Raw genomic sequence first — 24746 nt, forward strand, 5'->3', positions numbered from 1 at the left:
CACTATGATGCATTATACTTTTATTTTCACATAGAAATAAAGACCATTTCTATTATTGAAAACTTTTGTATGGGTTAAGCCGTGGTACTCGAACACCTCTTTATTGTTTCCATCCTGTGTCGTAAGCACATTCTTGTGTATGTCAGAAATGTCTTTATCCATCCATGAGCTTCAGATCTCATCCTGTTAAAGTGGGAAAGGCTCATAAAAATATAAGATTTGGCTCCAAACCTCCCCAAACATGGGACCCACATTAAGGAGACAGAAAAGAAAGTGCTGTCTATTAGGATCCTTCTTGCAAACCTCTCGGATATGGAGTGGTGTCTACTTTTTCACGGTAACGTGGGGTCTTGGGAAAAATACACCGTGTTTTTACAAATTTTCACTTCCACCACTTTCTTGCGTCCCTGTTGTCCCCAAGGAACAATCCAGATCCCAACTGTCTTTGCCTTGTTTGAATAGAGACAGATTCTACTTAATATCATAACTGAACAACAACAGCAACAACAACAACAACAACAAATACAACCCAACTAAATTTTAACCCAGTCATTTAGTTCATCAGCACAAAATAAGAATGTTCTGGACTTTTATCAAAGTAGCATGTTGGCAATCTTTTTACTTCCCGAGTAAACATGTCATAATCGGTAGCTTTAGAACAAGCTAACATCACCATGATCCAGGCATGTGCAACCGGTGTAGTTCAGTAGTACAGAAATACCTCCAACAAACACACTCCGGGCCAGAAACTTCAGTTACAAAATGCAGTCAATATGACAATCAGTACACAGAGTAGAGAACGTTACTCTTAGATTCTGCACACTTAAAAAAAAAAAAAAGAACTTTATACAACAATCCAAATTATGCATTTCTGCTCAGGTTCTCAGGGCACATCACACACACACACAGAGAACCCTTAAAAAGCTGTGGTCACATTTTGGTTTTGATCCAGTGGTACACTGTCACCCGAAATGTCCTGCCTGTTCACGATAAACATTGGGGCTGAAACGCAATAGCTGCTGATTTAAAAATATCTCCATCAAAATGTGCAGACTAAAACAACCCTCGGCATTAGGATTCTCATTTTAAGCCTTTACAAAGAGTCCTCAGAAATCTTGTAGAAACAGAAGTCAGGAAATTTCAGTGTGTTTTGTCTATCTTTTTTTTTTTTTTCTTTTGACATGAGTAAACAAATACTGGATTTAAAGTGCAGCTCCTTTCTCTTCCCTTCGACTCGCCCTCCCCTAAGGAGAGCAGTTCTGAGTTGATGTTCAGAGTCTCCGCTGAAGGTTAAACCAGTGGCCGGCCCGTCAGGCGCGTTTGTCCCGAAAGTCAACGATGGCCTTCCACAGCGTGCACAGCATCCCTCCCCTGTGGAGAGACAGAAGAACAAGCTGACGGGCACTGTCCCCTGGAACCGCCCCTGAGGCAGAAAAGGGACTTCTGAGCTTCCAGCTCCCTTAGTGGGAGCATGAAGATCTCAGGCATATCAGGCCTTATGTATCCTGTGTGCACGGTATGGTCTCACCATACCCTTCACACCTTTCCTTTCCATTTCTGAAAATACCAAGGTGCAAAACATGGCCTGACATTTTCAGCATTCTTGAAAATGTGTCTTTACAGAAAGGGCTGTCAGTTACGGATCTACTTGGGTTGGGAGAGAAAACTGTCGCGAGGAATTGTACCAGACAATACAAAGTGCTCCAGCTGGTAAATCAGCAGTACATCTACGGCTCACCATGGATCATGAGCTAAATCAGAGCATTTCTTCACGGCCGCCTTAGAGTATTTGCATGATTTGGTCTGCAATATTATTTAAGAAATCTCTTCCAGATGATTGCCATACACTTAAACAGAAATACTAGTTATGAGAGTTTCCCCCCAAAGAGCCTGGCCCAACTAATTCAGCTTACTCAGAGGGTTGAAAAGCAGACACAGCCCTTCCTGAGCCTGCCAGGCTGGTTGGAGACCCTGCAGAGCAGGAACCCAGACTTCCTGTTCTCAACCCAGGGTTCTTTTCCTTCATGACAAGCATGGAAGGGGGGGAAATGGTACCTTAGTCTGAGGCACTTCAGATCGTCACGTGTAACATAGTAGAGAACATCCACCAGTGTGTAATCCTCAGCCAGAAACTGCAGAGAGAGAAAAGCACACGTAGGATAAGATGCTTCACGTACCTTTAACGAACGAAGGCTGTCCACAAGACAAATACTGCTAATAACTAAGCATGAATCTAACAGGAAAGCCACAAAAAACAACCTTCTGGAAGTATGAGAGAAAAAGCCTTCTGATGGCCAACTTAGAAAGAAACACATCCGTATGATTCCCATGCTTACAGATTAGAGAGACCCGGGTCTAATCTCACGCGTCATTACGAAGGCTGCTCGCAGCCAGTGTTTGCATTGAACAAGTCTAGTGTTCCATAGCTCTGACTGTTCCCCAGCAGATCAACAATATTCTTGGGCCACTGTTGCCTACGCTCAAGTCTTCCAGCTTGCTTTTTCATAGCCAGTAACAGGGGCTTTCCTGCAATTCACTGCACAGTCAGTCCTGGAGGTGAGCGGAGCTTTTCATTGTAAAGCCGCTAAAAGGGACGAGGAGTTGTGGTTCATCACTTACTCCCCTCCTTGATTGTGATTTGAGTCCAAGAGGACAAGTGTTTGGGAGAACTTGGTTGGGTGTACTGTTTTCTCTTAGCGAGAGAGCTATTTTAATTTAGTTAGCAGTAAGTTGTTAAGTGGAGGTTTCTAAGGAGACTCTAAATTTTACGTAGTCCAATATATTGTGAAAAGAAAATTTTATTTTAGTCCTTTTAAATTGTAGGTATAAAGCTGAAGACAGTATAGAATTATCAAGAGGTCATTTATAGCACATGGGAAATATTACATCTTTTAAAAAGAGAGTTTATTTGTACATTTGTATGTGGGTATGCGCACAGAGTGCAGGTGTGGCTGAACTGCAGAAGAGGGCACTGGATCCCCGGGAGCTAGAGTTATAGGTGGTGAGCTGCCAGGCGTGGGTGCTGGGAACCAAGCCCAGGTGCTTCATAGGAGCAGTACACACTCTTAACTGCCGCAACGTCTCTCCAACTCTCAAATAGTAAGTACGTCTTAATGTGTATATATGTTATACATGCAATCTCAAGTCCAGTGCTCTCCACGCCAACTATAAGTCTATGATGGTGAGAGAGGAGTTAGGTTGTAATAGATATAAAGTGAGTTGCATAGAAAGTATTTCTGACATAAATTCACCAGCTACATCTACCTTTTTCAAGCAGCAATTAATAGCCACTGTGCAGAAGAGACTAATAATGTTGCAGAAGAATTAGAAATTTAACAGAAGTAGCAGCAACAGAAGGCGATTTTTCTCAAGTTCTAGCTCCATTTGTTCCTTACTCTTCCTATTTCCAGTCCACAAACAATAGCATCCTTAGGGGTTACGGACAAAGGTGCATGTGTCTACCTTACCTCTTGGCTTTATACATCTCGTACCTCACACTGGCATGTACTGCCTTTCCTTCTCTGTCCTGTCCCCGTATACACAGTTGGCCTAGTTTATAGTTACACGCTCCTTTAGACTCATTCATTGTCCTCTGGGAGAAACACACACACACACACACACACACACACACACACACACACACACACACACACACACACCTGAAAACTTTGTGTCAGAATTTGCTGGTGTAAGAAGTTTTTTTTTTTTTTTACAGCAGTGGAATTCATCTATCTCTGCTAACGTATGAATCTCAGGAAGGCAGGAAGGACTATGTGTGACTTGCTTATTAGCAAGTGTGTCCCTGGGCCTCGGGTACATGGCACACAGCAAACACTCGTCACTGTGTAGAGAAGTGGGATACCCTGGGTCCCACAGACAGTTCCTCTTTACCCGACTTATAGTGTCCTCATCAGCTCCGTTTTCCCTCAGCCAGCCGGTAAGTTCCGAATCTTCAGTGGTTGGACCAGGACAGTGCAGGCGGCACATGGGGAACCCAGGGATATCTAGAACCAAAATTGGGAGACATCTTGAGCTTCCCGTGGAAATTTCTGGCTAATTTGCAGACTTTCAGAGAAGAACTAATAAAAGCAGTGAAGATGGGCTGTATAATGACAAGTTACTCCACTTGTAAAGGAAAGTCAGGAGTAACATTATATATACCTTTATATGAAATTTGTCATTTCTTAGAATTAACTTGGCATACCCAAATTATACCTTGTATTTTTCATGCAGCTAAGATGAGCAGTTAGCAGAATACTATACAATTATAATCTTTTCCCCCCCACTATTTGTAATAATACAAAAGAGCCAGATACCTGAACAAAAAACTAGAGATACAACTCCCTAACAATTAGCAAACAAGATTCACCTATAAGTTCTCATAAAACAGATTCCTTTATTGTTTCAACCTATGGCATTTTTCTTACTGACAGCTTATCCCATTTAAGTCTCTCCAAATCAGAAGGGAGAAAAGCCGGGATATGCTGAATACAAATGCTAAATAAAAACAGTAGCATTGTTTTATTCGGGCAGTCTGTGAAGTCATTAAAAAGAAAGACTGAAGCGGCCGAGATCCTTCAATAATACACCATCGATAATCATCATCCCGAGGGAGTGACTGTGAGCATGCAGTTTTGCTGTGCTCACAGAAGATGAGCAGTTACCACAGTTAAGAAGGGATCCTCACAGAGACATTCCGTCCGCTGGTCGAGGGAGAGACTGCTGCTCTCGGAACTATAAACCGCCTGCCGGCTCCCGGCCTTCTGTGGCGGCCTGGGTGAACAGGCGTGCCTAGCTGGGACTACTTTGAAATTCTCTGCTGCTCACCTATCGGTTGGGACTTGAGCTTCAGGTGTTTGATTTCTTGGTCTTTTTCCTCAATAGCTTGATGAAGGAGTGCTTGTAATTCTTTCTCTTTCCGAACTAGCTCTTCAAGTAATCTGCAGGAGAGAATCAGATCGGTTGATGGGATGATAAAACAGGAGGGAACAGAGATGTGGTCAGCCCGGGCTTCTTTCTCAGGCTACAGTGAGCACAGAGATCTGACAGAAACCAAAGACTCGGGGCCAGTGGCTCTGGGCTGGGTCAGAGAGCATGTTTATGAGCTCTCAGTTGATGGTCATGGAGCAGATCTGTGGAGACTTGTGATCACCCTTCTCTTTTTTATTTATTTATTTATTTATTTATTTATTTATTTATTTATTTTTATTTATTTATTTATTTATTTATTTATTTATTTATTTATTTATTTATCGAGGTAGGACTTCTCTGTGTCGCCCTGGTTATCCTGGAACTCACTCTGCAGACAAGGCTGGCCTTGAACTCAGAGATCCACCTGCTTCTGCCTCGGCTGGGATTAAAGGCGTGCGCCACCACTGCCCTAGCTGCCATGTCCCTTCTTAAACTATAAAAATCTGAGGACTTAGGTGAGGCTGCCTCTTATGATATCTGGCACCAGACGAGGGCTCAATAAACGTCAGTGGTTATTGTTGCAATTGCAGTCAGTGCTGCTATTTTCTATCTCACTTCTGGGGGTGGGCGAGGCTAGTCAAGCATTTAAAAAGATAGCCGTGTTCTTTTTGGTACATTCAGTTCCTGCGGCGGATCTGGAGTACTCCCGAGATGCAAAAATACATTCTGATACCCCAACATCATTTTTGGCCACGGAAAGCTCCCTCAGCAACAGAGACCCAACCTGTGCCCTGCGCACGGTGTCCAGCGTGTTTCTGGGAGGAAACACTCCGGATTACAGAAACTGATACTCTGGTTCTCTAGAAAACTATTTCTGAGTCATTTTGGTTGACAATTCTACAGGTTTAAAATATGTCATTATTGGGGCCAGAGAGATGGTGGAGCAGCCAATAGCACTTGTTCTTGCAGGTTCGATTCCCAACACCTACCTACACAGCAGCTCACAACTATCGGTAACTCCAGTTCCAGGGAACCTAATGCCCTTGTCTGAGCTCGGGGCACTAGGCACACATGTGGTGCAAAGACATACATGTGAGCAAAAACACACATACACATTAAATAAATCTAAAAAATAAAATACAAAATTATTAGCAAGACCTTTAAGACAAATTACTGCGTGGCCTGTTAGCTCTCAGCAAGCCATCTCTGTTCCATTTTCTGACCATTGATAGATTTACTTCAGGACCAAGTATGGCCAAACATCTGTGTGTTTCCGTTGACACGCTGTGTAGGCAGCAGGCTGTAACTGAGAGATAAGCCTGGGTCTGTGGACTGGCTCAGCCACACACTTCCTGTGTTCACCTTAGACACGTTTCCCAACGCTTCTGGTTTCCAGTTTTCTCGTTTGTTAAAAGGAAGCGGAAAGCTTCTAGGAAGAACTGCAGTGAGAATTCCATGAGACAACACCGGTAAAATACTAAGCCCGGGAAGGGGGTTCCTATTTTGAGCCCCAAGACCTGCTCCATGCGGGACCTAAAGACGGAGCCCTTGTGAAGGAGAGGTCATTGTAGACTCGGTGGCAGAGGTGGGGGCCAAAGTGAGGGACAGTCCGAGAGAGAGGTGGGTTGGAAAAGATATGTAAGCGAAGACATCTGCGGAGAGAATACTGCGAACACTGGATGAGCTTAACAGCATGGACTGAAAGCGAAGGACTCATCGGAGAGTTTCTATCAACTCCAGGACCTGTGACCAATGTCACAGAACGGGAAGCAAGCTCTGGGTAAACTTTGAAATGGGCGATTTTCAGTCTGGAATGTATCTTTGCCTACCCTGCTGATTTATAGACCCATAGAAAAGTGACAGCGTACTGCTATTGTCTTCTCAAAGGACATGGGCATTCCCCCCGGAGCTTATTTAGGCTGCGCAGTTCCCTTTCATCTTTAAAAGCCAGAGCTTGATGTCGTAAGCACACCTGGCTAGGCCACCTCGACCGTTCCCAGTCCAGCTTTAAGACCATTCACCCGAACTGTGTGTATGTAGCCCATGCGTTTAGTATCACCACATGCTGGTTAGTAGGGAAATAATGTGTAAGGCTGACAATTGTCTCCCTTACTGTTTCAGAAAGGCATGGCAAGAAACTACCATGAGGGCCGTTTCCCAGCTCAGGGGTGCACAACCGTCAGGCAGGCTGGTGGGCAGGGAAATTAGGTAACCAGCCAGTGACGTCTGAGTTCATTTTAAGAGTCCTTGCAAGAACTGTGTTTTCGGAACATTTTATTAAGGGTTTACTTAAATATAAGTGACATGTATATTCTAAAGCCATCTGCTTTCTTTCTGTCATTTAGAATTACTAACGAACTAAAATCAGGAGCTAGGTATAGCTGATTTAGCTAATAATTATAAGCTTACAGTTTTGTGTGTCGGGGCTGGAGAGATGGCTCAGCAGTTAAGAGCACTGGCTGCTCTTCCAGAGGACCTGGGTTCAATTTCCAGCACCCACATGGCAGCTCACAACTCCAGTTCCAGAGGATCCACACCCTCTCACAGACATACATGCAGGCAAAACACCAATGTATACACAATAAATAAATAATAAAAAAAGATTTTGTGTATGTATTTGTATGTGTCCACAAGTACTGTGGGGGGGGCGCTGAATTCAATGTCATGTGTCTTTCTCAATTGCTCTCCATGTTATTTCCCTGTGTCATGAAAGTTCAGGGTGTCTCACTGAACTTTGAGCTCACGGATTCAATTAGACTGGCTGGGCACCACACCCCAAGGATCATCCAGGCTGCGACTCCCCAGTGCTAGAATTATAGACAGGTGCTGCTGCATCCAGCTTTCATGTGGGTGCTGGGACTGAACTCAGGTCTTATGCTTACATGGTAGACCATCTACCTCTTCAGCTCCTAAGCATAAGATTTTTAACACTAGAGCAACAACTTTTCCTAAATAAAAATATACCCACATTTCCTCTATACACACACACACATACACACACACACACACACACACACACACACACACACACACACACACACACACTTCTGGGGTGTGTCTAGAGAGGCAGGTCCTACCAACATAGCCAGCGTGGGCAGACAGAGGTCTGGGGGGCAGACAAGCCGACAGACCGGCTCTTTGGTAAACAGAACAGCTTTCCTGCGGAATCACTCTGACCAGAAATCGTGGGTGGGTGGGGCTGGAGCAGGACAGTAGCTGGGAAAACCTCCTCCTCCGGAGAAGAGAACAGGGGTTCCCAAGTCAGCTCCCGTGAGGACTGAGTGGCAGGGCAAAGTGAAGAGACTAAGTATGTAGGCACTATAACAGACAGGTTGTTAAAACCCGGCTACGGCTACCGCTGGAGAAGAGGCGGAACGAGGCGGACCTGGGCATCGGAGGACAAGGCTGGGAAACGGACGTCAGGGCCAATGTCACCAAATTCTAAAATGCCTCCCCGAGAAAACCACCAAAGATAAGTAGGTGTGCACAATACTAGGTTTCACATCGAAGCTTACCTTTTAAAAACTGAAAACTTAGAATACGAAAGGCGTTACCTTCTGTTACATCGATGACCAACTAGGTCTCCAACTAAGGTTTCTAAATATTTGAACATCTTTTATTGATGCACTAAAAAGTTTTCATTATGGACCCAGAGCCATAAAGCCGGTTTCCCACATGTCAACAGAGGCCGGCACAGGAAGCTGTAAATCATAAGGGCTCGGACTTTGAACCGCGCCAACATCTGCAGAGAACGGGCCGTACCTACTGTGCATTCGACAAATGGATTGAGTGGGTTCTATGGCACCAAATTCTCAGCGGCAGACCCCAGACAGACCTTGGCATCCTGTGTACAGGACGGTCACAGAGGTGGCCGGTTACCTTCAAGCTTATGAATGCAAAGTTTCGTTTCTGTCCTTTGAGCACGAGATCTTTCCCTGAAAGAACTAGATATCCCAAATCATGGGCGCTCTCTCTTCTCTCTCCTCTGTCTACTGGCAGGAACTGGCTGCCCCGAGCCTGTGTCCAAAAGGTTCATGAGATTACAACTCAGTTCTTCTGTCAGTTCCAGGGCACTTGGGGCAAAGCAGCAAGCAGATGAGTGCTTGACCTGCTAGAGGTAGAAAGTGCCATTTCATGAGAGCTAAAATCAGCCTCTCTTGTTTTTATAAAAGAAAAGCAGCTAACTTTCTATGCTGGGGTGACAGAACATCCATGTGTGTTCTATGGGCCAGACTTTTAAAGTAGACTCACTTTTATAGAAATAAGAAAAAAAGAGCCGGGCGGTGGTGGCGCACACCTTTAATCCCAGCACTCGGGAGGCAGAGCCAGGCGGATCTCTGTGAGTTCGAGGCCAGCCTGGGCTACCAAGTGAGTTCCAGGAAAAGGCGCAAAGCTACACAGAGAAACCCTGTCTCGAAAAACCAAAAAAAAAAAAAAAAAAAAAAAAGAAAAAAGAAAAAAAGAAACCAAGAAACCAACCCACACCCTCACATTACCTATTAGTTTCTATTTTCATCCTTCCAAGCTGCACATTCAGAGACCGGTGAGCACTCTGGGAGTCATGGGACACAGTGGAGCTGAGCGTGCTCACTCCCGAGGTAGCCACTGCATCCTCGATGACCGCCTGAGGTCTTCGGACCGTTGGATTGGAAGGGGATTCCTCGTGTTCTTCTTCGACATCCAAGTCTTCCGGATCGGCAGTGTCACTCTCGGATGCAAGGCTAAAATGTGGCCTCAACTCTACACGGCAAAATAGAGTATTAACCAGTAAGACTGACTCAGTCATTGCCTTCGTGTATTAAGATGCATCAGCTCCCAATGCAGTCCACCCAAACTGCTCTGTCAAGTGACGGTGAACTTCAGGGCATTTGTCCAGAGTTCTTCCAGGGGGATCTTAAGCAGCTCTAAAGATCATTCTTAAGGCAAGAAATAGGCCTGTGTTATCAGCTGTCTTTAACTTCCCAAGGCCAGCCTGGTTTCTATGCTCAGCGGTTCTCTGTCTGGTCACCACTACACTTGAGAAGTAACAAGAAATACTTAATGTTCCCAGCGGTCAGCCAGAGCAAAGAACTCCCACTGTATTCTGTTCTGTGCGATCATTTTGGAACAGGAAGACTGCACACTTTTGGAACTTTCATTTTGAAACAACTTTACAGTAACAGAGAAACTACATAATACACAGAGTGTTCCTTTGTAGCTATGGGAAGCTCGCCCCAACCTTAACATCTCCTGGGACTTCAGAACTGCTGTCCCAACCAGGACATTAACACAGACACTATGAAGTCTCGCATTCTCTCTCTTTCTCCTGCTCTCCATCCCCCCCACTTTCATTTTTTAAAAATATTTTATGAATATGAGTGCTCTGTCTTCATGTACACCAAAAGAAGGAATCTGATCTCATTACAGATAGTTGTGAGCTACCATGTGGTTGCTGGGAATTGAACTCAGGACCTCTGGAAGAACAGTCAAGTGCTCTTAACCGCTGAGCAATCTCTTCAGCTCCCCCCACCCCACTTTCATTTTTTTAAAAACAGGATCTCATTATGTAGCCCAGGCTATCTTTATAGACTCCACCCTCCTGCCTCGGCCTCCCACGTGCTGGGATGACGGGCTTGTACACACCATACCCCAAAACTGTCAGCAGTTTTCCTGGTGAATCTGTCCTGTTTTGATGGATGTTCTCTTATGGCAGCTCCCCTGGCCTCCTCCAAGCCGTGACTGGTACTCCTGTGCTAACTCTCATGCCTTTCACTTTTTTGTTTTATCCTGTTTGTCTTAGTTTTGTTCAGGCCGGGTCTCTGTAGCCCAGGTCGGCCTTGAACTCATGATCCTCCTGCCTTAGCCTCCCAAGAACTTCCCACTTTTGAGGACAGCAGTTCAGATACTTTATAGAACGTCCTTTATTTTAGGTACACTTGATAAACTGTCATGATCAAGTGGAGACTGCATCTTTGAGAGAAAAAAAAAATCACAGACATGATGCTGTACCCTTCTTGTGCCCATCATATCAAGAGGTGCGTGATGTGTGGGTCTTGTTACTACTAGTGATGTTTTCATGGGTGGAGGAAGTCTCCAGGACCCTCCACTACAGTTGCTGGTTTCCCTTTGTGGTTAGTAAACACCTTGCAATGAAGTCACCGCACAGGAGAACTCTACTAAAGGGTTGCAGCAATCGGAAGATTGAGAACCACTGTGATAGAGGATGGTGTTTAGAAACTACAACTTAGGTCCTCTCAGCAGACACATACTAGGAAACATAGGTAGTAAAGATGCTTTATGCACACTTGCAAGCCAAGCAAGGTATCCTTAGAACAGAGAAGGAGTTCCACAACTTTGAAGGATTCACATGACTTAAAATTGGTGACATTCTAAAATATTTCATATTGATCCTTTGAAGTTTCTCTTTCCTACTTTTAGAATGCAAGTATAAAATATTCTTCCTAAAAGTTTTTATTACTGAGTAAACTGTCCAGTTACTGCAGAGGTTTGTCTTAGAGAAGGAAGACATTCCTCACTCACTTTACAAACCTTGGTTCATCAATATTAGGCCTTTTGGGTTTCATTGCCAATATAGCTAGGGTGTGTTTAGGTCAATGATTTCCAAACCCAGCCATGCATCAAAATGGTCTGAGAGCTTCAGTCAAATTGGATTACTATAGCTAGAGTATAGAGGATCTTTGCAGAGCCATACAAATATTCTCTATGATAATCTAATGGTGGGTAGACATCATGTATCCGTACAAACCCATAGATCACACAGCTCTATGTAAATGGTGACTATGACAGGCTAGTACAAACTCATCCATTGTAACAAATGTGCCTCTCAGGTAGAGAATGCTAATGCTGGGAGAGGCGAGGTGTGTGTCGGAGCAGAGAGCACACAGAAACTGCACCTTTCCTCCCAAGTTTTGTAATTGCTCTAAAACTTTATATTTATTTATTTATTTAAAAAAAATCCAATTCCTAGTCCTCAATTCCAGTTTGGTCTGAGATGGACTTCAGAGCTGTGTTTTTTTCTTTCAACACATTGGAAGACTGAGAATCACTGCTTTAAGAGGTGACGAGCATGTTTGCGGGCACAGGAATCTACCCACTGAAATTCATAACTACTTGGGGCATCTTAGAATTTCTAGTTGTTCTTCATGGCCAAGAATGCTGCTCAAAACGAATCTTCCGCACCTACAGTGAATGCTTTGCTTGGTGTATCATTGTGTATGCGGGATGTACTAGAGACATGTTATCTGGCGACTGTGGAGGTTTAAATGAGAACAACGCCCCTCCACCCCATAAGCTCATGTATTTGAATACCTAGTCTCTGACTGGTGACACTATTTGGGAAGGCTTAAGAGGTGCGGTGGCCTTGCTGGAGGAAGTGTGCCCCTGGGAGCAGGCTTTGGGAGGGCAAAGCCTCAGGCGACTCCTAGTTTGTTGCCTCAGCTTTTTGCCGTGCTTCAAGACGTGAGCTCTCGGCTCACTGTTTCAGCTACCACGCCTGCCTCCCTGGCACGCCTCCTCACCAGGATGTGATGGGCTCCTACCGCTCTGGAGCTGAAAGCCCAGATAAACCCTTCCTTCTGCAAGTCGCCTTGGTCATGGCGTTTGACCACAGCAAAAGAAAAGTAAGACACAGTGGCTTTGAAATGATTTTTTTTTTTAAAAAAAAAGGCAACCAGTGTTCTTAAAAACACTAAAGAAGCAACAGAAATGAAATGGCAGGAGAAGAGCCACCTAAAATAAGCAGGTGCTAATTATTTGCATAGTCATTAACCATTTCTGACCTGGGACCAGGATGGTAATAGCTGTCTGCACAGCCTTTCGGATGATACTGTCCAAGGCGAACATCCAGTGCGGCTTGATGTTATGATTCCGGAGAACTTTATTGACCTGAAAAAACAAACAAACAAAAAAACAGTGACCTTTAGTCTCATTTCTTTTTACATTATTTATTATTATTATTATTATTATTATTGTTATTGTTATTCTCCCCCTCCAACTGTTCATGTGTGTGAGTGCGTGCATGCATATGTGTGTGTGTGCGTGCATGCATATGTGTGTGTGTGTGTGTGTGTGTGTGAAAGCACGCACACATGGGTATAGGCATGCTGTGGCATGCATATGAAATCAGAGGACCGCTTGTGGAAGTCAGTTCGCTCCTTCTACCATGTAGGTTCCCAGTATTGAATCCAGGTCATCAGGCTCGGGAAAGCACCTTGACCCATCTCACCAGGCCTCGTCTACATTAAGTTTTAATCGTCCAGCTGATCTAAGCATGTGGGTGAACTATCTACACAAGCAACTAAAAGCCTTCATCACCTTGAACTATAAATAACATCTTCATGTCACTAGGACACAAACATTGCCACTTCAAATTCAAATGGAAAGCTAGGTGTGCTGGCACACACACCTGCAACCCCAGTGCTTAGGAGGCTGAGGCGGGAGGACCTGAGTTTGAGGCCAGCTTGGGCCATAAGATCTTGACTCAAAGAAAACAAAAAAGAAATAAAATAACCAACAAAAAGAAAATCTCTCTAATTCAAACTGAGCACATTTCATTTAGGCCAGTAAGTTGTTTGAGTGGGAAGGCCTCTGGTGAAATGGACATGCCACGTCTTCGGTACCCAGGATGGTTGGCGGAAGGCATAAAAGCAGGGGTTTTCAATAAAGATAAACCCTACGCTGCAATGTTCTGACTGGCATCTGACACAGTCAAATGCTGAAGCACATTTATAGTGTGGAAAAAAATCAAGGGAAGAGAAGTAGAAATTAGCATGTGTGTACTGCCTACACCTTGCCACAATCGGGGTCTTCCCTCGCCGCCCGATTGTTGCTGATGCCTCTCTATTCAGGGGAATAATCTGCTAGCATATTCCAGAAAGCCAAGTCACACAATGCGTCTTTGTTGTAAGGATAACCTTTTACAATGACTGGTAACGCTCTACCCATTGAAATAGACACACGCCTGACCTTTCTGTCCTTTTCAAAACTATTGTGAAATACACATAAATTTCCAATATTAATCATTTTTATTTGATCACATATGTTTTAGAGATATAAAATTTATATTTTTTACCACCTGAGGCAATATGTACTCCCACGTTGTTGTGCTGATGACCTCGCCGTCCATCTTTAGCGCTCTCCATGTTACACAACTGGAACTCGGTACTCATTCAATGTAAGTTCTCACTCTTACCCAGCAGTCCCTGCATGCCTGTCCTATTTCTGTCTCTGTGGTCTAACTGCTTTAGGTACCTCACTGAAATCAAAGCATTCAGCTTTTCGTGACTAGCTTGTTTGGCTTAGCATGACTTTTTTTTTTTTTTTTTTTTTTTGAGACAGGGTTCCTCTGTCTGCAGACCTGGCTGTCCTGAAACTCTCTCTGTAGACCAGGCTAGCCTAGAACTCACAGAGCTCCACCTGCCTTTGCCTCCCAAGGGCTTCAATTAAAGGCATGCATCACCACCACCTGGCAGCATGATATTCTTTAAGATTCATCCATGTTATAATCTGTGTCAGAATTTCTTTTATTTTCCCTTTCCCTGAGCTGAGGACCGAACCCAGGGCCTTACCACTGAGCTAAATCCCCAACCCCAGGATTTCTTTTTTGTTTTACAGACCGAACAATGGTCGAGTGGTGGTGGTGCACACCTTTAATCCCAGCACTCAGGAGGCAGAGCCAGGTGGATCTCTGTGAGTTCGAGGCCAGCCTGGTCTACAGAGCGAGATCCAGGACAGGCACCAAAACTACATACAGAAACCCTGTCTCAAAAAAAAACAAAACCAAAACCCAAACCAACCAACCAACCAACCAACCAACCAACCAACCAAAGACCAAACAATCCCTTGTATATCTTGTGTGCATTAGCTTTTTAAAGACAAGCTTTTGTCATAACACATCAATGGACTCTACTATGTCCTGGTTGACAACGGCATCTGTGGAAACAGGGCTAAGGTTAGAGACTCTGGTGGAAGCTGGGAAATGGTGACTGAGCTGCAAACTCATGCCAAGAGCTATAACAACAGCCGCTCAGCCTTTCCCTTGGTCCAGTGTCATCAAAATCACCTCATTTAGCAGAGAGTCAGTTTGGGGACTTCCTCATAGTAGTTGCTCCCAAGGAAATGAACTATTTCTTGGACCTCGCTTGTTCCAGGAAATTCTTTCAGCCTGACTTTGAAACGCTTCCATGTCTTAAGTGGATTGACCTGCTTATGTGACTAACTGGTATATCCTTTAGGAAACTGGAGTATTTCTCTCAAGAGGGGATCCTTTATAACCATGCCCTGCCCCTACACAGCTCCCCATTACACAGTATATTACCCTCATTACCCAATGAGAACACTGGACAGCCAGTGAGGACAGCAGGAGCGAGGGAGTCACATGTCTGTATCTGACCCGGGCCCAAGGCCCAGGATTACAGCTAAACAGCTCCCACTCTGAATTCCACAGCCAATTTGCTTTCCAGCCTCTCGCCCGGAAGCCGACATGTGGGCAAACACAGCTCAGCTAAACCGTTCACTCTCCTGCACATGGCTGGGTTTCCACAGTTGCGGTGTACGCATGCCTGAGCATCTGATATCAGTGATAGGATCTCAGTCCAGGGAGGGCTCTTGTTCCTGCCCATCCTACAGCAGGGAGACCCTGTCGTTTCCACTCAGAGCACCAGTGGCTGCTGAAGGGCGAACATTTAGTTTCGAATGGAGGAGCACGTGTTCCTTCAAACAGAAACATATTGGATCGATAATACATTAAGAGCTAATCAATTTTTAAAATTTAAATAAAGCCATACAGTGTGATTCCATAGTCACATCCCAGACACCATCAAGATACCTTTTATTTTTGATCTCCGAAACCGTGTAAGGGTGTCTGAGGGCGGCTTAAGGAACCTGGGGCACACAGGTCTACAGAGAAGCCTTCCTTACTCAAGAATAGATAACGGGAAGAATTCTGAATCAGGCTTACACAACGGCTTCTAGTTTGTGTTGCGTAGCATCGGCAGCGGTCTCTCCTTAGACCGCGGATTGATTTCCACTCGTCAATTGCCTGTACTCTGAATTAGATTCCTGGCTAGAACACAGTGAATACTTATGAAACAAACCTCTTAAGCGTGTTCTATACGGAAACCAGAGAAAAATCGTGGCGGGGGTGGGGTGGGGTGGGCAGAGGGGAGGAGTCACCTATTCAGCAGAGAGCATTCCCAGGCATATCAGTGCATTTCCCTCCACGGCCACTAGATGGAGCTTCTTGTACGGCCTTGCCAAAAAACACAAGCCTAAAGTGCACCGTGCTTCTGAGACCTCGCAAATAAATAGTAATCCGCCACATGATCCTTAGGAGAAACCCAGCCATGGGAATGTTTGTAAGTCCTGCTGTTTTCCGTGGTGGTTAAGCTGTAGGGGTCTCTTATCTCACATCTGTCATCCAAAGAGAATGGAGTTTACTGAATAAATGAGAGGGCGCAGAGTTTCAATTGTATCCTGTTTTTATAACGAACACTTAGCAGGGCCTATGGAATTAACAACGGCACAGTGCTGCACTCACCGCATCCTGGAAGCCAAAGAGGACCACCTGCACCTGGTTGATGCCGTGGCTGTCGAAGTCCAGCTCCAGCTTCAGCTTTGACAGGGTGGTGGCTATGATTTTTCGGTCAGTGGACCTCACAAACTCTCTGAGGCTCGCGATGAGGGTTGTGATGTGTTCCCATTTCAGCTTAGGCTCTTCAGCACCCTGAAAGTAGAGCCCACGAGGCCTCGGTTACTCAGGACTGGACACGCCAGCCATGAGCTTCCCATTCCCATCGTCTTCTCTCAGAAGCACTGAGCTCCGAAAAGACCTCCTGCTAATGGAAAAGAGCGCGTTTTGAACTCTGTGGCTCCTCTCAGTAGCCGTCGCCACTGAAAGCACTAACCAGCCTTTGGAGAAGCAGCACTTAGCCCTCACACTGGTCAGTAGCCAGGACACAGATAGGCAAAGCTTTGCCCCAACGGAGATACGTTGAAGTAGCAAGACTCCTGTTCTCAGAAACTTTAACTGGACACTAGAGTGAGATAGAGACGCCGAGCCATAGAATCATAACCTCAAAGTCTGCCCTCAGAAAGGTCATACAATAGGGTTCAGGAGTGCGTCCGATGCACCCCAGGGAGTAGATGCAGGGGAGCTGAGACGGACAACAGGTAGGGGAAAGAGAATGCACACCACAAAGCCAGCGACAGGCAAGCAAGAGGAAACATGGAGCCCTGGAGCTGTAATGGTCAAGGTTCCTCTCTGCCAGGCTCCGCCGGGTACCAAGGGGCCACTTCTCTCACGGCTGTGTCTATCACAACACGTCCCTGGTCCTTCCGTCGCCTTTAAAGTCAATTCCTTGTCATAAAAGGGGCCCCGTCTCAGATACCACCATTGGAGCCATTCCTTAACAACAACTGAGTAATTGGTTATAAAAATGGACCAGAATAACGTTACATATTTAGATAGATCTCTTTTTCAAAGTGAATTTTATTTTATTTTTTTTTTATTTTGAGCAAGGACTGAGTCTTTTGTGAAGAAAGCCTAATTTGTGGTTGGAGAGATGGCTCAGGGGTTAAGAGCACTGGCTGCTCTTCCAGAGTCCTGAGTTCAATTCCCAGCAACCACATGTTGGCTCACAACCATCTGTAATGAGATCTGGTGCCCTCTTCTGGTTCTGCAAGGAGAACACTGTATCTGTAATGAATAAATAAATCTTTTTTTTTAAAAGCCTAATTTAAAGATGCCATTGATCCTCATTTAACTTCAAGAACAACAGAATTTTTATTGAACACCTTTCTATTTCATATTGTATTTTCTTACTATATTATTAAAATTAAGTGTCTCCACTGGGCCCATTAAATTCCAATTATTAGAATACCATCAAAAAAATCTTCAAAAGCACTATTGACTGACGTCTTTGTCTCCATGCACTCTTGGTTTGAGAACCTGGTTCCATGGTTCAGTTCTCATGAGAAAAGTCTAAATCGAAAGCCTAAAGGCCATCATTAAAGGAACATTTTAAAATTACACGGAGAACAATTATACGCTTTGTTTTTTTTTTCTCACCACAAACTAAACGACAGCCAGAGGGGAGCTTGACAGGCAACCTCTAACACCAGGAAAATATCAGGAAGGAAAGCCGAGTTCTTCAGACACAGGAAGCTTGGCTGAGGGAAGAGTCACCTGCAGCTCTGCCCATGGCGTGGACAACAAGCATTTATTTTCGACATCAGGTTTTTTTTTTTAAAACTATGAAACAAAACAAAAACATGTTGCTTCTGGCTTTTGGATGTGTGTGTGTCCTATGAAAGAATGTTCTCTGCTCTGGGAAATGCTTCCTGTCCGGGCTACTTCATCCACTTTCTCGATCATTCTCTCCGCCCTAACGCCAGCCCCTCTGTGTTAACTCTCGGGGGCCTTCCTTTATGAGCACGTTCTGCAGGGTAAATGTGGCTCAGAACAATGGAAGCAATTGGCAAGGAGCCTTCCCCAAGCATTCATAGGCTTTCTGCCAAAGTCCTCTCTCTGGTCTTGTGTGTGTGTGTGTGTGTGTGTGTGTGTGTGTGTGAGAGAGAGAGAGAGAGAGAGAGAGAGAGAGAGATGCAGATATGCACACATGTCAAGGCCACACATAGATATTGGGTATTTCCCTCTATCCCTCTCTGCCTTATATTACCTCAAGGCAAGGTGTCTCACTGAACTTAAAGCTCGCTCTTTCTGCTAGGCTAGCTAACCCCAAACTCCCAGGATGCTCCACCTCTGCTGGAATTATAGGCACGTCTGGAAAAGGTGGCTGTTAACAGGACAACCCTTTAGTGCTGGCATCCTGAGGATTGAATGCACGCACACATGAATAATGGCCAGAGGAACTGTTTGTTATGATTACAGTACATCTAATAAACAGCTACCAGCTTTTTTTCCTTCTTTTTCTATTAGAACCTCAACTTCAGTGACTTACTGGATTATAGTTTGTTCTCCATTGTATCCCCTGCACTTGGAACAGAGCTGGCATTTAGTAGATGTGCAGTGTTTGCTGAATGACTGAATGAACACCAATCATACACCTACTCCCTCCATCTAATTTGGCTTTCCCTATCTGTTCTACTCTCAGAATGACCCCAGTGGGCACATCCAGCATCCTTCCTTGACAACACCCCTATCCCCCTACCTAGAGGCCTGGCTGCCTCTCACACTGGAACACCTGTGGCCTGGGCCTTAGGGTCACTGCTTGAGACAACTTTCCACTAGGACCACATGAGGTGTCCCTCAGAAAGTACCGGAGGCATCACTTAAGCTCTCCCGGTAGCCAGAGTCTTTATCGGCACACACATCGCTCTTGGTATGGGACCCAGAAGGTGGATATTAGAGGATTCCTAAGGTGACAGAATGCTCAGGCTCAGGGGACAGCACAGAAGTCCAGTGGGGCTGAACCGTAAGAGCCAAGAAAGAAGAAAGAGAGCCTGGCTCCACGTCTCTCCTGATGAGAGAGAGACAAGAACAGGCCAACTGTTGGACTGAGACACGTTAACAGTCTGCTCCACCCCTCTGCCATCTTTGCAGCCATTTCCCCAGGGACCTACGGAGGAAAGAAGCTGTGTGTAGTCCACGGGAACCACAGCCATGAGCAGTTCACACAGATAAGGGAGGGCAGGGGGTCGGGTCTCTGATGGTCACAGGAGTAATAGAGGATGACATGTGTCATGTTGAGGATTCACTATCTATGGGAGGAAAGCTTGTGTTCATATGAGGGCTGAGCTGTGGTCTACGGTGCTGGAACTCCTATTCTCTCTAGTGTATATACGGAGAGGAAAGGTTTCCTCGTGTCTGTAGACAGAATCCCAGAAAGTATCTCCCCAGGAGCGGAACTGTGGCCCCTGCCGCTAACATATATGGAAGGCTGAACTCCTTAGGGAGATGTTTGGGAGAGACCTCTAAAGGTTTAAGCTAGGTCATAAGGATGGAGCTTTAATCCACCTTGACTGGGGTCTTCATGACATACGGGAGAGACACTGGGGTGCTCATTCAGAGAGAAGGGCATATCGGGGTACATGGAGAAGATGGCCATCAGCGACCTAGGGGACAGTCCTCAGAAGACAGTAAATGTGCCCACATCCTGACGTTGGACTGCAAACCTCCAGAACTGTGAGCAAACAAATTTCTGCTGAGTAAGACACCTAGATTGTAGCATTTTGTTATGGTGGTCCTAGCAAGCCAACGTAACAGGGAAAGAAGTTTCTTTTCTTTTTTCTTTCCTTCCCTTTTTTTTAATTTTAATTTTAATTTTTAAATTTTTTTTTTACACATAGGCATTGTAACATACCACACAGTTGCTCATTGCTGCCAACCCCACCCCCACCCTGGGTGGTGAATATAGTGACCCCAATAAGCCAGGGTTCTGTGATACCCACGGATGCTCCCAGTGACCAGAGAAGCAGCTGACAGACAGCCTCGAGCTAACATCAAAATCAGCAATTCACGTGGATTAATCCTTGTTTGTTGACTGTGTGCATGAACAAATGAACCAAGAGCAAAAGACTCTTTGCGTGTCGGGCCTGGGTGGAAGTTCATGAATGTGAGAACCCGCTTGTGCCATCCAAGTGGTGTAGACACGCATGGCCACGGAGTTACGCACACTAACTTGTTAATAAAACAGTACACACACGGTTGCTGTGGGTCTATTAGTCTCAACATTTCACTGTTTCAATCAGGGCTGTAAAGACCTTAATGCCACCAGTTCCTCCCTCAAAAAAATACAAGAACAGGAAGCAAGAGAGGAAGGGGGGAGGGGGGGAGGGAGGGGGAGAGGGTGGGGAGGAAGGAAGGAGGGAGGGGGAGAGGAAGGACGGGGGGAAGGAGGGAAGGATAGACTGGGAATGGAGAGCAACAAGCAAGAAAAAGAGTAAATAACAATAACATTGCTTTCAACATACAATAATTAATATTCACAAATATAGTTTCTACATTTAAGGTTTTTTTGTTTGTTTACCCTAGAGGAGTTTTTTTTTAATTGTTATTTTTTTTTTTTTAAACAAGGTCACCCTGTGCAGCCCAGGGTGGCCTAGAATGCACCCTTCTCCGGCCTCAGCCTCTCAGGTGCGAGGACACCCAGCACGCAGGTGTGTCTTATCGGCCAAAGTCCTACAGGCTCCTCACACTTCAGAGCATCGGCTACAACCCATGTCATGAGGACACAGGCAAACATCTGTAGAGCCTAGCCAGGGTACAGTGGCATGTACTTGTATCCCACCTAATCAGGAGATAGAGTAGGATAGCCTGAGCCCAGCCTGGGCAACACAGTGCAAGTCTATCTTCGCAAAAAAAAAAAAAATTATATTTACAAAAAACGGTGTCAATCTCCAGGAAGGGAAGTGCCCGCCATGCTTTACCTGGGCCAGAGACTCCATCAGGTTCCGCACCACCTTGTCCTGGTCTTCTGTCAGGATCCTGTGGAGGGTCGCCCGTCGTTCGCTGTCCTTTCTCAGCATAAAGAAGCCGGAGTCTTTCTCCTCGGGGGAAGGCGGCGCGCTGTGATCTTCGAAGTTTTCGTCTGGAATGCTGTAATAACAGGTGCAGCGTAAGCCAGGGCCGCCTTCCTGAAGCCACCTGTTCACAGGGTACCCCCACACACAAAGAAGTCAGCTCTTTACCCCAAGAAGAGGGTCCGTATCCCTTTCCCATCCTTCTCTCCGCAGGACTTGGCTCTGGTTTTGAAGGAGAAGGGGTCCACCTTCAGCTCCGTGTCAGGAGAGACAGAGCCATATTCGCTGCTGCTGCTGGTGGTGTCTTCCACCAGGACAGGGACCGGCAGGGAGATACTTCTAAGATATTCTGTGACAGGAGAGAGAGAGAGAAGGTAGCAAATGCTTTAGAAACTTCTCACATACTGGCGGATCTGTGAAAGAGACCAGTTATCCTTCATCATGGCAGTGAGTGGATGATGAATCGTGCTCTGTAAGAAGCTGGTCGTGTGATCACGATCCCTGCCTTACTCAGTACCACATAGGTAAGTGGGTAAGGGTTCAGTCAGAAAAGGGCCTCTTGAACTCTGCAAGGAATGTCTCTCGGGGTGGAAACACCAGGCTGCAGGCTCAGCGGGTCCTGGGTTCTAATCCTATTTTAATGGATGACTTCCATTGACATTTACAGGTCTCGGTTCCCACACCTGGAAACAGAGATGAGATGTACAACTTGAAGCTGTATCCTCACGGGTGTGCAGGTTTACCTTAGCATCTGCGTCTTCCTTTGAAGTGGGAAGGAATGGGATGTTATGGGTCTAAGCAACAGATGCCAAGCCTGATTTACCTAAGACAAGTATGCTGACTGCCACACGCCATAGCAGCTTGAGGATGCACAAGAAAAAGCATTCTTTGCCAACAAAATTTTGGAAACCAAGGGACCAAGTGACCTCTTAGGCCATTTATAGTTGCCAGACCCCAATTCCATGGCAAACAGGGGGCAGTTTCTGCTTTATTTTGGTAAAATATCACTAAGCATGATAGGATCTCCCTGCATTTCATTCCGCACTGGTTTTAAAGACAGTAATTTTTGCCAGAAACATCTTTCATGTCTCAACACTACAAACATCTCTTACTAAAAAAGGCAAGTGTAAAGTTATAAAAAAAGAATCTGCGGTTGCTTGGAAACCTCTTTTCACTTAATTTCTCTTAAGCTGGTTTGAGCTGATATCACCCGAGTCTCAAAGGCAGTATTTGATCAGTCAGTGGTGGCCCTCTCCCACGGTTCATCGCTATGCAAATCAGCAGTCATCACCAGGGGTGTTGGCCATGGACCACTGCACAAACACACACATCTGTGATCCCTCACTCTTCTCTGTGGTTCACAAGCATCTGGAAGCCAGAAAGATGTCCAGAAAGCTGTTGTTATGGGGAGAAAAAAAAATCCTGGCAAAACGAGCCTAGGTGAGAAAGGGTTCATCTTAATTTAGAATTCAAGGTTAAAATCCATCACTTCTGGGAGGCCATGGCTGTCCATGACCCAGGGAATGATGCTCACAATGGGTGGGTCTTCACACCTTAATCATCCCAATCAAGACAGTCTCCTGCAGATGTGCCCAATGGCCAAAGTGTTCCAGGAAATCCCTCACTAAGACTCTCTTCCCAGGAGGTTCTGGATCATGTCAAGTTGACAATTAACCAACAATGGATCTTTATTCTGCCTTCAGTCCAGCTACTTTTAGATTCTGGACTTGAATGCATGCGTGTGTGTGTGTGTGTGTGTGTGTGTGTATGTGTGTGTGTGTGTGTGTGTGTGTGTGTGTGTCTGTGTGTGTGTGTCTGTGTCTGTGTGAGTAAATATTGCATGTTACACATAAAACAAAAAAGAAAATATATGAAACTATGCCATAATATTAATGGTAGTTCCTTCTAGAAGATACGATTTAGGGTGATATACTTTCCAGATTTTCTACAATAAACAAGCATTTTGTATGTTCATGCAGGTGTATGTGTATTTGCAGATGTATATACATGTGTTTGTGCATATGTATAGGGTCCAAAGGACAAACTCCAGTATTGTTTCTCAGGCAATGTTTATGACTTATTTTATTTTTAAACACAGGGTCTCTTGTTGGCCTGGAACTCGCCTGGTAGACCATCGAACCCCATGGGATCCCCCTGTCCCTGCCTCTCTGGTGTTGGGATCATAGATGTGCACTGCTATGCCTGCCTGACATTTTTTTTTTTTAAAATGTGTGTTTTGCCAAGCACTATACTGACTGAGCTGACTCCGCAGCCCATGTCATGGTTGGCGTCCGCTGTCCACTTGACACAAACCTGGCCTGGCAAGAGGGAACCTCAGCTGAAAAATGACCTAAGTCAGATCGACCAAGGACCATGTCTGTGAGGCATATTCTTCATTGCTAATTGAGGGAGGAGGACCCAGCCCACTGTAGAGGGTACCATCCCTGGGCAGATGTGCCTGCCTGTAAGAAAGGGAACTGAGCAAGTCAGTAAGCATCAGTCCTCCACGGCCTCTGCTTCAGCTCCTGCCTTCAGCTCCTGCCTTGGCTTCCTTCCATCTGTGATGGACCGTCACTAGTAAGCCAAGTAAACTCTTGCCCAGTTGCCGTTGGTGTTCACCACAGCAACAGAAAGCAGACAAAAGAGCCCCTGGATATTTTTATGGTTGGCAAAACATTACCAAAACGGTTTCCACAAGCAGATATTCATTAGGTGGCAAAAGAGCTTTGGTGAGAACGTCACTCAGCTGGGTACTGTTGGCACATACGGCAATCTCAGCACTTGGGATACCGAGGCAGGAGGATGCCAAGGTCTGGCCAGCCCAGGCAGGTGTAAATGTACCAGTTAGTAAGACTCTATTCTTCCCCAATAAAGAAGGAGCCAGCACTGTGGTGACTTGTACTTCCAAACAGAACTGATGTCTTGGGAAAGAACAGATCAGTACCGTTTGCACTACCAGGTAAGGCCTTCCTATCCTGTGTTTCTGTACATGTATTTGTGGGATGCGTGTGTATGTGTATCTACAGAGAGAGAGAGCAAGGCCTTAAGTTATCCAGCTTTTTACCTCACTGGTCTCATCATGTGGCTCGGGTAGCCAGCAATGGGAAAGCTTGTGTCCTGTGAATTTTAAGGTTGCTATGGATACTGGTTGCCTAAAAGGAGGCCTAAATCTAAAAGGACTGTCTACATGGGGTAAAAGTGTACATGTTTAAGGGCGGGACCCAGGGCTTGACATTCATCTTAGGGTGAAAAGGACTTCTGTGGAGCCCACCTGCAGTCCTGGCTCATCCTCAGGCTGATGGGCAATCAATCCGTGAACCTGGTCCTACATTGCTTCTCTCATTAAGGCCAGCCTC

At 45.4% G+C, this 24746-nt stretch overlaps 1 protein-coding gene across 1 annotated transcript in view; it reads right to left on the minus strand.

Moving 5' to 3' along the window:
- Window positions 1–24746, minus strand: part of Map3k5 (mitogen-activated protein kinase kinase kinase 5) — a 221197-nt gene continuing 196451 nt past the window's right edge. The window contains exons 22-30 of the mRNA XM_042262234.2: window positions 21559–21739; window positions 21298–21466; window positions 16448–16633; window positions 12690–12795; window positions 9408–9651; window positions 4828–4940; window positions 3892–4004; window positions 2056–2132; window positions 1–1371 (exon numbers count right to left, since the gene is read on the minus strand). Of these exons, the coding sequence (XP_042118168.1) occupies window positions 1311–1371; window positions 2056–2132; window positions 3892–4004; window positions 4828–4940; window positions 9408–9651; window positions 12690–12795; window positions 16448–16633; window positions 21298–21466; window positions 21559–21739 (1250 nt within the window). The 3' untranslated portion in view covers window positions 1–1310. The remainder of the gene's footprint in view (window positions 1372–2055; window positions 2133–3891; window positions 4005–4827; window positions 4941–9407; window positions 9652–12689; window positions 12796–16447; window positions 16634–21297; window positions 21467–21558; window positions 21740–24746) is intronic.

The sequence above is a fragment of the Peromyscus maniculatus genome, chromosome 16, assembly GCF_049852395.1.
Source record: "Peromyscus maniculatus bairdii isolate BWxNUB_F1_BW_parent chromosome 16, HU_Pman_BW_mat_3.1, whole genome shotgun sequence".
NCBI classification, from domain to species: Eukaryota; Metazoa; Chordata; class Mammalia; order Rodentia; family Cricetidae; genus Peromyscus; species Peromyscus maniculatus.